This window comes from Salvelinus alpinus, chromosome 5 (assembly GCF_045679555.1).
Source record: "Salvelinus alpinus chromosome 5, SLU_Salpinus.1, whole genome shotgun sequence".
Taxonomy (NCBI): Eukaryota; Metazoa; Chordata; class Actinopteri; order Salmoniformes; family Salmonidae; genus Salvelinus; species Salvelinus alpinus.
In genome coordinates this window covers 65,456,319-65,470,653 of record NC_092090.1, presented here as the reverse complement: position 1 = coordinate 65,470,653, position 14,335 = coordinate 65,456,319, and the positions used below count along the sequence as shown (strand labels likewise).

The window sequence follows — 14,335 nt, the reverse complement described above, 5'->3', positions numbered from 1 at the left end:
CTCCACCCTCTTGAGTTGTGGATGGCCGCCTGGCCTACACTGTCCAGCGTCCGTTGGAGGCTCGTCGGGTCCAAGGCACCATGCAGTGCCTGGTGGACTGGGAGGGCTACGGTCCTGAGGAGCGGGAGTGGATGCCTGCAGGGACATCCTGGATCCGGGACTTGCTCGGGACTTCAACCAACTATGTGGTGGTTGCCCTGGTTCTGCGGCAGGAGCCGCTCCTAAAAGGGGGGGTACTGTCATGGTTCCACCTGTCAACAGAGGGTGGCAGAGACCGTCATAGAGACATTAATGACACTCAGGTGTGTCCCTTTAAGAGAGGTGTGTTTTCTGTTTCCCTTTGCAGTAGCATGATTTCGGTTCCCTGTGTTTGTCCCCAGAGTGAGTTTTCTAGTCCTAGTAATTGTTGTTTTTCCAGTATCACTGTTATCATTATATTCTCGTTTTCAAGTAAAGTATTCACGTTAATCCCACATTCCTCGTCTGGTCCATTCTCTGCACCTGGGTTCAACCTCAGCCGCTCACAATAACACTTTCATTGGTAACGCTAACGGTATTTCAGTAGCAATAGCACCCAAATGGACAATTTATAATTAATGTGGGGATGAGATTAGCCCTCGTAAATAAACACACATCACTTCTCATCATCATAAAACTGTATTATACTGAGAAAGCCTTGGCTGGTGATTATTACTATACTGCTTGGGTGTTTGAATATTTAATTGAGAATTCTTGAGCCGAGTGAAAATATTCACTGTAACGGATTACTGTTATTAATACAGTAATTTATTGTTATCAACAGTTAACTACTGTGAAAGTACCTGTTCTGATACTGTAATTAATACAGTAAGTGTACTACAACCAGCTGCCTATAAGTCACTGTAAAATTAGTAACCTCTTAACAGTGTACTGATAAAAACACAAATGGATCATACTGATGGATCAAGGATCCATTATAATCTTTGTAGTATCTCCATAAAGAGCACACCAAATAGTAGGGCTGCACTAAATGGAATGTTGTGTTTTACTCAAACAGTACACTTCAACCTTTGGTCATATTCTCATATTTCTGTTCTCCAAAAGGATGTAAAAAGTGAACAAAACAACAGGAACAATGTCAAATTGATTATTCAAATTGCCATGGAACAGAAATGGGAAATACTGTTTCGCTGTGAAGATAGGAGAAAGCAGCATTATGCAGTATTTGTTTCAGCCTCATAATAGGTGAGGAGAGAGCACACGGCACCATCTTCTCTCTCTCACACACCTTGGCATGCTGTGAAATTGAGCCATGCAGCCATTTTCAGGCTTCCTTAGCTCTGGCAGTATGTTTGAAATGGTTCATTATCCTAAGATGTACCTCTGGGGTAGCACCTATTATTCTTCCCGACTCCATTGGTACTGTGAGGCGGGGTATTTGTGAATCACAACCTGGCAGTATTGGCTGCTGCCACACCATCATGGCCCAGCCATTGAAATTCAACACTCCCCAAGCAGCAGCTCAATACACATTCAGAAGAGGAAAGCTGGAAGCACTTCAGAAAAGAAGAATGAAACAATGAGTTTCTTGTTGTTTCACCTTGTAAAAGGGATTAATATAAGCTGATGTCTGCAAGGCCAAGGAGAAGCCCAACGTTTTCCTTTCATTTTAATTTATCTTTCACAAAAAATATTTGAAATCATTACCTTCTCATTTCATCTAAAATTGAGAAACCTGGAGAAATATTACCCAAAAGTCATTGTATTTGATCTGATCTGTGCATGTTCTCATTTGCTCGACTTTCCTTTCTAACAAACCTTCAGGGGTATCATCCATCCATCCACTGCTTCAACACACTTTGCCTCGTGTTATCTCTGTTCTCATGTATAATTCTAACTGTGGTCAGTCTCAGCGCTGACACCCCAGCCAGCCATTTCCACGGCGCTCACAGTGTTCCATGACCACTCATGCGCGAGGAGTGAAAGCAAACCCGCCAACATCCAGCTACAGATATCACATCCAACCCTCACTGGGTTACAGATCTCAGAAGTCAGTATCCACAGCCTTCTGGAGAAGTCTGTCTCCAGCTCTCTCTTAGCCAGCCTGGTCCCGTCATGTAGACTACCCTTTAGCCAGTTCTTCCTATCGTTGTCTCCATACATGTTTGGCAGCAACATGAATGAACACAGCGAGAAGTTGGCTAAAGCACAAACAAACTGGACCACCAGGCTAATGCGGCGCATGAAAATGATGATCAAACAGACGTTTGACACAACCACTAAGAGGTAACCATTCGTACATGAGGTTCTGTTGACTTCTAGCCCACCTATAAGAAAACTAAGCAGTTTCACATCAAAACAGCCCGGCTGTAGGAAACTGGGACATCTAAGGGTGACATGAAAACAGCATAGGCAAGAGCACTAAGCAAAGAAACTTTGAGTGTCACTCATTCAGTGAGTGACATTCAGTCATTTGTATCTCTGTCATTCACTCAGTCATTTGTATTTCAACCATGCTTCCTCTCTGTAATGACAGTTAAAGATTTGTTTAGAGAAAGCAGCTAAGGTGAATTGGGGATGGTGTGATGGGCTTTTTGTGATCACTATCCCTCTCTTGTAGAGGGGAGGGACCTTTATAGCCTCTCTCTATAGCCTCTCCTCCCCATCCTGACTTCTGAAGCCAAGCCACGCCACAGATTAAGAGATGTGCAATCTGTTGGATACTGCTGAAGAAGAAGTCAAGGCAACCAAGCATAAGACTGCAGTCACTTCTTGTTCAAGTCAAGGCAGTTCCCTACAGTACACCTATGCCATCTGCAATCAGCAGCCTGTGTTTGGTGGTTCTCCGCTCTGCTCCTCCCCGCAATCTCATGTAAGGAAGGAAGAACTCACAGGCCCAATCATATGGAAATAGACAGTCATCAACTGACACACGACACACATAGCCACTGGCACTGCATTGGCGTTAAGTATTATTTTGGAGACCTACACATCAAACCGAAGTATTTTTTGCCAAAACAAGTCATTAATTGAGGCAAAAATCAGGTACAACTAAACCTGAAAGCAATGCCTGTCCTTATTTCTTCTCTTAAAGCTGCAATATGTAACTTTTTGGGCAAACCGAGCAAATTCACATAGAAATGTGAGTTTTAGATCTGTCACGCCCTGACCATAGAGAGCCCTCGGTTCTCTATGGTGTTTAGGTCAGAGCGTGACTGGGGGAGTTATCTAGTTTATAGATTTCTAGGTTGGTGGTTTGTGTGGTTCCCAATTAGAGGCAGCTGGTAATCGTTGCCTCTAATTGGGGATCATATTTAGGTAGGCTTTTTCCCCACCTGCATTTGTGGGATATTGTTTGTGTTAGTGTGTTTGGGCACTACGGCCTCACGGTCTGTGTAAGTTTTGTTATTTTGTTTTGTTAGTTTCACTTAAATAAATATGTGGAACTATACTCACGCTGCACCTTGGTCTGCTCATTTCCAAGAACGTGACCAGATCTGTCATTCTCATTGAAAGCAAGTCTAGGATGTGTGCTGTTTCTATGGTTCCCATTCTTAAGTTTCAAACAGCTGAAAATACAATTATTTGGACAATTGAAAATACACTGCTCAAAAAAATAAAGGGAACACTTAAACAACACAATGTAACTCCAAGTCAATCACACTTCTGTGAAATCAAACTGTCCACTTAGGAAGCAACACTGATTGACAATAAATTTCACATGCTGTTGTGCAAATGGAATAGACAAAAGGTGGAAATTATAGGCAATTAGCAAGACACCCCCAATAAAGGAGTGATTCTGTAGGTGGTGACCACAGACCACTTCTCAGTTCCTATGCTTCCTGGCTGATGTTTTGGTCACTTTTGAATGCTGGCGGTGCTCTCACTCTAGTGGTAGCATGAGACGGAGTCTACAACCCACACAAGTGGCTCAGGTAGTGCAGCTCATCCAGGATGGCACATCAATGCGAGCTGTGGCAAGAAGGTTTGCTGTGTCTGTCAGCGTAGTGTCCAGAGCATGGAGGCGCTACCAGGAGACAGGCCAGTACATCAGGAGACGTGGAGGAGGCCGTAGGAGGGCAACAACCCAGCAGCAGGACCGCTACCTTCGCCTTTGTGCAAGGAGGAGCACTGCCAGAGCCCTGCAAAATGACCTCCAGCAGGCCACAAATGTGCATGTGTCTGCTCAAACGGTCAGAAACAGACTCCATGAGGGTGGTATGAGGGCCCGACGTCCACAGGTGGGGGTTGTGCTTACAGCCCAACACCGTGCAGGACGTTTGGCATTTGCCAGAGAACACCAAGATTGGCAAATTCGCCACTGGCGCCCTGTGCTCTTCACAGATGAAAGCAGGTACACACTGAGCACATGAGCACATGTGACAGACGTGACAGAGTCTGGAGACGCCGTGGAGAACGTTCTGCTGCCTGCAACATCCTCCAGCATGACCGGTTTGGCGGTGGGTCAGTCATGGTGTGGGGTGGCATTTCTTTGTGGGGCCGCACAGCCCTCCATGTGCTCGCCAGAGGTAGCCTGACTGCCATTAGGTACCGAGATGAGATCCTCAGAGCACTTGTGAGACCATATGCTGACACATGCACATTTGTGGCCTGCTGGAGGTCATTTTGCAGGGCTCTGGTAGTGTTCCTCCTTGCACAAAGGCGGAGGTAGCGGTCCTGCTGCTGGGTTGTTGCCCTCCTACGGCCTCCTCCACGTCTCCTGATGTACTGGCCTGTCTCCTGGTAGCGCCTCCATGCTCTGGACACTACGCTGACAGACACAGCAAACCTTCTTTCCACAGCTCGCATTGATGTGCCATCCTGGATGAGCTGCACTACCTGAGCCACTTGTGTGGGTTGTAGACTCCGTCTCATGCTACCACTAGAGTGAGAGCACCGCCAGCATTCAAAAGTGACCAAGACATCAGCCAGGAAGCATAGGAACTGAGAAGTGGTCTGTGGTCACCACCTACAGAATCACTCCTTTATTGGGGGTGTCTTGCTAATTGCCTATAATTTCCACCTTTTGTCTATTCCATTTGCACAACAGCATGTGAAATTTATTGTCAATCAGTGTTGCTTCCTAAGTGGACAGTTTGATTTCACAGAAGTGTGATTGACTTGGAGTTACATTGTGTTGTTTAAGTGTTCCCTTTATTTTTTTGAGCAGTGTATATTTCACAACGGTTTAGATGGTACAATTATTCTCTACACTATAAATTGCATGTTTTGTTACATAAACTGAAATTAGGCGAACTGTTCTAATTTTAGCAACCAGGAAATGGAGGAGCGATTTTTGCATATTGCACATTTAACAGCTAGCCTCTAGAGATAATTAAGTACAAATAGGACATAAGAAGAACTTATTCAAGTTCATGAAAAACAGGCAGATGCTCACAGAGGTGCTTAAAAAAACATTTAAATAAAGCCTTTGTTGACTTGATGGTAATAAATCTAAGCTTAATATTTTACAAACAGGGAGACCAAAATTATATAATCCAACTTTCCTTCCTCATCATTTGAATAAATGTAGCTAATATATTTATGAATTGCAATCAAGTTTGTTTATGAGAAGCAAAGTAGTCTGAGATTTGTCTTGAGTAAACATGAAGAGGTGTCCCTGGAGATGCCAACCTCTGTACAGACCAGCAGATGCCAACCTGTGTAGACATCAGCCCTAGGCATTTTCGCTCTCCCTGCTCCATCTCGCTCTCTTTCTTTCTGTCTCTCTCTCGGTCTCTGTCCCTGTCTCTCTCTGTCCCTGTCGCCGTCTTTCTCTCTCCCCCGTCTCTGTCTCTGTCTCAGTCTCTCTCTCTCTCTCTCCGTCGCTTTCTCCATCTCTCTCTTGCTGACTGCTACTGGGCGTCCTCAACAAGGATTCTCAGCAGGCAGAGGAGCCCCAGACACCTGTGGAACCTGTGTCTCCTATCGGTTTGTAGTAGGATGACTCCTGTCTCCGAACTGGGAGCTTCACACAGGAACAAGCAGCGGGAGTACAAAGTAATAATGCAACATGAAATCAGAATGACTGTTGTCTCAATGGGGGTCCACAAACAACATGGTGCTATGATCCAATTAAACTAATACTGAGCAACTACCGATTTAGATAGTGTCCCTAAACCGGGATGGTTGTTGCTCAATATGCGATAATGTGACTAGAAAACGCTATATACAACAGCCAACTTTCCTGGGACATAGACATGTCTTATATGGGCAGAAAGCTTAAATGCTTGTTAATCTAACTGCAGTGTCCAATTTACAGTAGCTATTACAGACAAAATACCATGCCATTGTTTGAGGATAATGCACAACAACAAAACACTTTTATCACGACAACTGGTTTGATATACAGTTGGGGCTCCTGAGTGGGGCAGCGGTCTAAGGCACTGCATCTCAGTGCTAGAGGCATCACTACAGACTCTGGTTCAAATCCAGGCTGTATCACAACCAGCTGTGATTGGGAGTCCCATAGGGCGGCGCACAGTGTCGTCCGGGTTTGGCCAGTGTAGGCCGCCATTGTAAATAAGAATTTGTTCTTAACTGACTTGCCTAGTTAAATAAAGGTTGAATAAAAAAGAGTTGCAAAGAAAAGCCATATCTCAGGCTGGCCAATAAAAATAAAAGATTAAGATGGGCAAAAGAACACAGACACTGGACAGAGGAACTCTGCCTAGCAGGCCAGCATCCCGGAGTCGCCTGTTGATGTTGAGACTGGTGTTTTGCGGGTACTATTTAATGCAGCTACAGTTGAGGACTTGTGAGGCGTCTGTTTCTCAAACTAGACACTCTAATATACTTGTCCTCTTGCTCAGTTGTGCACCGGGGCCTCCCACTCCTCTTTCTATTTTGGTTAGAGACAGTTTGCACTGTTCAGTGAAGGGAGTAGTACAGAGCGTTGTACGAGATCTTCAGTTTCTTGGCAATTTCTTGCGTTGAATAGCCTTAATTTCTTAGAACAAGAATAGACTGACGAGTTTCAGAAGAAAGTGCTTTGTTTCTGGCCATTTTGAGCCTGTAATCAAACCCACAAATGCTGATGTCCAGATACTCAACTAGTCTAAAGAAGGCCAGTTTTATTGCTTCTTTAATCAGACAACAGTTTTCAGCTGTGCTAACATAATTGCAAAAGGGTTTTCTAATGATCAATTAGCCTTTAAAAATGATCAACTTGGATTAGCTAACACAACGTGACATTGGAACACAGGAGGGATGGTTGCTGATAATGGGCCTCTGTACGCCTATGTAGATATTCCATTAAAAATCAGCCATTTCCAGCTACAATAGTCATTTACAACATTAACAATGTCTAGACTGTACTTCGGATCAATTTGATGTTATTTTAATGGACAAATGGCCCGGCCATCTAGATGTGTCTTTTCTGTAGGGAAGCTAATGATCCATCATGTATGACATTCCTGGGAGTGTGTAAACCAAATTTTTTGTATGTACTCTACAATTACTTACTTGAAAATTGACCAATTCGGCACATTTGGGCAAACTCCTGGCAGACTTGATGCAAAATGCTGTGGAGTGAGGTAATTCTGAAACCTTCACACATTGCTGCCATCTTGTGGACAAAATCTATATTACACCTCGGCTCCTATGTTAATGTAGGGCCTTTCTCTTGCATTTCAAAGATGAAAAAGAAAACGCATGTTTTTTTGTTTGTATTATCTTTTACCAGATCTAATGTGTTATAATCTCCTACATTAATTTCACATTTCCACAAACTTCAAAGTGTTTATTTTCAAATGGTATCAAGAATATGCATATCCTTGCTTCACATCCTGAGCTACAGGCAGTTAGATTTGGGAATGACATTTTAGGCGAAAATTGAAAAAAAGGGTCCGATCCTTAATAAGATGAAGTAGTGTTCTTTTCTCACAAACAAAACCAATATCAATAACAATAACTCCAGCATGCAAAATATTGAAATCTAATGTCGCAAAACTGCATATGTAGGCAAAACTACACCGTAGGTCACGTCGAACTCATTCCGGGGAGAGCCGAGTGTCTGCGGGTTCTCTCCTCCCTTGTGCGTGATCATTAATTAGTGACCTTAATTCATCAAATAACTCCCCTAACCTGGTTGTCTAGGTCTTAACTGAAAGGAAAAAACAAAAACAAGCAGACACTCTGTCCTCCTCAGAATGAGTTTGACACCCCTGCCGTAGGGGGATATGTTCAGCCGTCGAAATAAATTGTTTTCAACCCATGGAAGACAGGTAATAGTGAACATGTTGCCAAAGAGACGTGGGTCGTGGGATTAATTTTGATGCGCCATTCATTGTCCGTTCCACCTCCGCGAGAGCAGGTTACCACGGTGAACGTACTGCGTGCGGTCAGATTAGCCAGCCACAGTTGTCAGCTGAGATCAGCTCAGCCAGGTCTAGACACAGGCCGCACTGACTGGCCAGACACCACCACGCAGCCTCTCTGCCAACCCCCAGGAGCTCTCTCTCTCTCTCTCTCTCTCTCTCTACCTCCCTCGCTTTCTGCCAACCCTTCAGGGGCTCTCTGTCCCTCTGTCCCTCTCTCCCCTTCTCTCCTGTGTATTTTTAGATGTCGCCACCTTGAAGCCATGCAACAGCCACGGCCCAGTCACATCCAATCTGTGTTTCAGATACTATATTTTCCCCAATCAAGGAAACATGTCCTTTTGGAAAGTACTGGAAAGGCTATCAACAATATTAAACAAAAAAAAAATTTAGCAAAAAATACTGAAAACATCACAACTCACACCTGCTGTTACAGTCAATAGAGAATGACAGTGGATAGTGTGAGTGCATAGGATGAGCATCGAGGGGATAACATTATGGTAACCATAGCCTTTAGGCAAGGTGATAAAATGCACAGAAAGGCAGAACTTTTCTGCCAACTTATAATGAGATCAGCCACTGGGATGGGTTCTGTGTGGAGTAGTAGAGGAGCTGAAGACTGAAAACTGTAATACCACAGAGAGTTACTGAGCAGATGCACTGGAGAGAGAGAGAGATACTACTGTACACAGTTTATTTTTGGGTTCTCTCGCTCTCTGGGATACTTCAATCTCTTTCACCGCTGAAACCGGATCCCTCTCCTCTCCTCCCCTGGAACTATATCCTGCTACGGCCCATGAAGGGTTGATTTAAACACCACTAATTAAATAGGAGTGAGGCTCTGAGGAGATATTCAATCAGCCCAAAAGTCTTCCCCTGTCTCTAATTGCATCCTCTTTAATGGCTTCTGCATTGAGTTACAGGACCAGGAGTTAAGGAGGAGATTTTAACTGTCCTTCGGGGGCCATGTATCTATTAGGAACCAATGCCGCTAGGCTGATCCAGTACAAAACAGATGGATATGGCCATGGCAGTCTTCTCTTTCTCTCTTGTGATTTGCTGCCGTTTATTGTCTGTGACTGGATTGGCTGCAGACTGAGCATGTCAGCTTGTTAGAGCAGTGTAGTAAACTGGCTGTTATGGGCTTGCATCCCGATTGGCACCCTATTCAGGCCCATGGGGGTCTTGTCAAAAAGTAGTGCACTAGGGAATATGGTGCCATTTGGGATCTATCCATAGTGTCTGTGGACAGGACTCCGGTTGAGGTTGAGTGAAAGGGATTTCTGCTTAGGAGACAATGCAAACTAACAGACTAATGACGCCGACTCATTGGAAATGGGTTGCCATTTGGAACCCAGCCTGAGTATTTACAATCACTATATCATTGTCACTAAGCAACCAGCTATGGAGTGGCGTTGGCTTGTGACTCAAACTACAGATAATGAGTCTCGGAGATGGAGCATCAATCAGTTTCTCTCAGCCTTGAACATCCCACGACAGAGCGAGTTTTGTAATGTCTGATAACGCCACAGCCTGCTGATATCATCATAATCCAGTCAAAAATAGATGAGACAAATAATTGAATGCTCTTTCATTTTGTGGAGAAGAGATCATTTGGGTGAAAAGCAAACCAGCTTTGACAGCAAATGAGACGGGAATACATGCACATTTCATACAGTATGTTACTACCTGGGGAAAGAAAGTGTGAGCAGTTGCTTAGCAATTGAAACACGAAGAGAGTGAATTAAGGAATTCTAAGATTGTTTTTGAAAAGAGTTCTTCATTGTTGTCATTTACTTTCTTAGAAAGGGTGCGGTGTGTGAGCAGTCATGCTCACTTATTGGTTCAGGGAGTGCAGGGATAATGGATTTTATTAAACTGCTCATTTAGCCGAGGTTGAAGATGATGGAAAGCCTAAAAAATGGGAATGCCATTAGTAGGTTTGGGGAGGAGACTAGAAGAGCATGTTGCCACTGTAGTCCGTTCACCCCACCTACTCTTTTCAACTAGGTGCCCTTCTTTTGGCCAAGGGCCCATAGGACTATGGTGAAAAGTAGTGCACTAAATAGGGAATAGTGTGCCATCCATTTGGGACACAGCCCAATACATTACTCACTGATAAAGCACTTCCCATCGACGTAAACACATCCCTCCCTTATGGATCTGATTTCGTTCAAGTGATTATAAGATAACCATCTATTATACATTTCAGACAATACATTACAAACCCAGCACAAAGCCCAGCTTGAACTAAACTGGATGACACAGACCAGCAACCTCTCTTCCCTTGAAATTAGCTGTGATCGCTGGACCAGTGCAGTTCTTCTGGTCTGGTGTGTTGCTCAGCGACACCGCAGTATCCAGGACCACGGACGCTGAGCATGAGAACACAACAGAACACAACAGCTGTTGGGAAGTGACCAATGATATAGCTTCCCCTGCTAACACAGAGAGTACAGAGCACACACTTACTCTAGAGGACGGCGACCCATAATAGACAACAGTATTGGAGCTTTGATCTTAAAAGCAGATGAAAAGGTAAAATAGGGCCTTAGAGAAGATAAATAATTGCCTCAGCTACCTCCAGCAGCCTATTCCCCAGTTGCCATTTTTGGAAGCTGTTTATTTTTTGCAGTCTGTTCATGTAGGGAAATGAATAAATACTAATCCCCCTATCGAGGACTGCATGCCCGCTGCAGTGGGTAATACAGTAATACATTTTACTGGTCTGGCAGTTATATTTTCAAATATAACTCGGGTGTTATGATATTTATGTAAACGCGTAGTCATCAATGAGAGCTGGCCATGTGAGAAATCCAAGGGCAACGTTATTGCTATTTTTCACGGAATATAGGACATGTTTTTACCTTGAGCATTGGAGCTGGACCATCAAGGAAGGCATCTCAACTAGTTGAATATCCATGTAAATGGACAATAAAGTTATTGTATCGTAAAGTATAGTATCGTAGCTATATAGGACTCCAAGTCAAAGTGGGATAACTAATAGAACGTCTGCCATCAAGTTACAATGTCACGTTGGCGTTGGTATAAAGGGTCGGGAGACAGACACAGGAATGCGTTATAGGTTTTTAAATTTCTTTACCCAAATTACAGCGTGCCGTGTACAGGCACGGGGACGAAGACCAAACTAACACGTATACCAAACACAGGGTTGAGACCCAAAAAAAGAGTGAGGAGTACCTCAAATAAATAACACAATCGCACAATGATTATCACACAGGACGAGACCCGTAATCATCTGCACAATACACGCGGCACGAAAGCCAAAACAACACAGCACAGCACAGCACAGGTACTCACACGACCAACAGACATTGGAACAATAATCGACAGGACAATGGTGAACAAAGGGCACACTTATACAATTACTAATCAAATGGGAATAGGGACCAGGTGTGCGTAATGACAGTTCCGGAGGGATCGGTGACATACAATTACAAATGGTTTCAAAAAGCATCTGTAAGGAATGGTAGTGATAGCTCTCTGTGAACATGGAAAACACATGAAACCAACAGCACAATGTCCAGATCAAACAATCCCTAGCGGTTTCTAATTTGGCCTCTAAACCCAGGTTTGCAGGCTGGCTTCTGTACAGTGTCTTCCTGTGATGAGAACTAATCAACAGCTCTGAGGTAAGAGGGGGAGAAGAGAGGAGCAGGGCAGGCAGAGGGAGAGGAGGGGGATAGAGAGAGAGGGGGGAAGACAGGGAGAGAGAAAGAGGGAGCGAGAGAAGAAGAGGTGAGACAGGCAGAGCGACGGAGGGAGAGAAGGGGTGAGAGAGGGTCCCGTGTGGCTCACTTGGTAAAGCACGGCACTTGTAACGGCAGGGTTGTGGGTTCGATTCCCAAGGGGGAATGTATGCACTCATTGCTGTAAATAGCTGTGGATAAGAGCGTCTGCTAAATGACTCAAATGTAGAGAGAGAAGGGATAGAGCTCTCTCCCCAGACAAGTCCTTATCAGATCCAGAGGAGGAAATCTTCTTTACTGATAGCTGGCAAACTGAGACTAATCACAGCTGAGGCCTGAGTCTGAGGCTACTCTCCTGACTGATCTACTCACTCTAACTGAGACACGCAATATGGCTCTGTTCTTCACTTCTTCACATCTACACAATCCCAATCTGACACTACTGCGACGGTTCTACTCTTTCTCTCCCCCCCCTCCCCTGCCGCTGTCTCCCCACAACACCAATGAATCTCAACTCCAAAAGCCAAGCATACACACGTTGATATGATAATATTATATAAACCCTTTTCTCACAAAAGAAGAATGTAACTGTGAATGTGCAGAATGCTGATAAAACACAAATGCTGCAGGTTTTATCCTAATGCAGAACAGAATGCCCACCTGCAAATAGCTTAACAACTGTTTGTCTCGGTCTCTTCTTCTTTGCTCAGTGATTCAGCATAGATAGAAGCATAGGTGCTAGCTAGCACAAACCCACACAGCCACCACCCATTTCCCCTGTACTTTCTCTCAGGCAAGAAGGAAGAGCTTAAGCACACGCCAAACACGTATTGACCGGGGGCTGACAGCAGAACATAATTGCAACTGTCAAAAATGGCATGTACTCTGATTTACATGGGAGAGGTGATGTTCCTCCCTTTCTCTCAATGTTCTCTTTTCACTTGACGGAAAGCTACTCTGCTTCCTCTGGCATCCTGGATCCTGCGGCTTTCACTTTCACTTCCACCAAGTTGGTTCAGTTCAGCCAACCAGAAATGTGTTGCTACTTATCTATTCACCATTCTGACAGGAGGCAAGAGGGTCAAGACATAGTGGTAGGAATCAATAACAGGAGGGCCCAGAGCAAAAGTTGACCACTCCTGTGACTGTGAGTGAGTGCAGCCAGAGATGAGACAAGATGAGTTTGTATCTATAGGGCCGTGCTATTTGCAAAAATGTTGCACACAAAAAAACAAATGTACGGTACCATTGTAGAAGTGTGAACACACATACAGTGAGATGTATCATTTACAGTAGTAGTGGCTGCTGTACTCACATTGTCTGTTCGGAGTTTCTTTGCTGGGCAGCCTCCATCCACGGGATGTAGCATGTAATACAGCCGCACTTTATTGGCATGTTTCCGACTCTAGAAGGAAAAAGGGGGGGGGGGGGGGGGGGTTTAATTATGGAATGAATTGCACATGTACATTCTGATACATTTTCTGATTATTGTTATGCCATTGGACGTCTCCCAGAGTGCCATATTGGGCATCTGGGAAGTGGATGGTGAGATTGTATTATGAAAAAAATTATACTGCAGACGGCTGCTTCTTGTCTGACACTGGGGCTGCGTCCCAAAGGGCATATAGTGGACTAATTTTGATGAGACTGGTAAAAAAAAATGGTGCCATTTGGGACGCAGCCCATTTCAAACACTAGATCCAATTAATAATTACTTCAGCTTCCATTAAAGGTGCAAGAGGCCCTCATCACATCCCTAACTCATCTATCCCTCGGCTTGGAAAGCAGACAGACAGACAGAGCTGCTTTTGGGCTGGGGTAGGGATGGAGGGATAGAAGGAAGACAAAAGAGAGTTAGGACAAGAGGGAGCTGCCAGCTCTTAAAAATTCAAGAAAGAGTCAAAGATGGGGGTGAGGAGCACCAGTGAAGTGTTCAATGAAGGAATTCCTTTATAAACCTTTCATTTTATCTCGAAAAGAGAGGAATAGATTTACCATTCTTCTCTGACGAGGCGTGATGCCAATGGACGAGCACTCATGCAGTGCGAGCGACAGACAGACAGACAGACAGACAGACAGACAGACAGACAGACAGACAGACAGACAGACAGACAGACAGACAGACAGACAGACAGACAGACAGACAGACAGACAGACGGCTCCCAGGTTGTCCTCACAGAGACACAGGCAGCATCCCAAATTGCATCCTATTCCCTATGTAGTGCAATACTTTCGACCAGGGCCCAAGGCTCTAGTCCAAAGTTGTGCAATATATGGATTAGGGTGGCATTCGGGACTGAGTCACAGACCCATATTGTCAGCTCAGAT

General features: G+C 44.4%; 1 protein-coding gene across 1 annotated transcript in view; it reads right to left on the bottom strand.

Moving 5' to 3' along the window:
• LOC139576550 (zinc finger matrin-type protein 4-like) overlaps positions 1–14,335 on the bottom strand; it is a 151,134-nt gene that overhangs the window by 72,499 nt on the left and 64,300 nt on the right. The window contains exon 3 of the mRNA XM_071402764.1: positions 13,323–13,412. Coding sequence (XP_071258865.1) covers positions 13,323–13,412 — 90 coding nt within the window. The remainder of the gene's footprint in view (positions 1–13,322; positions 13,413–14,335) is intronic.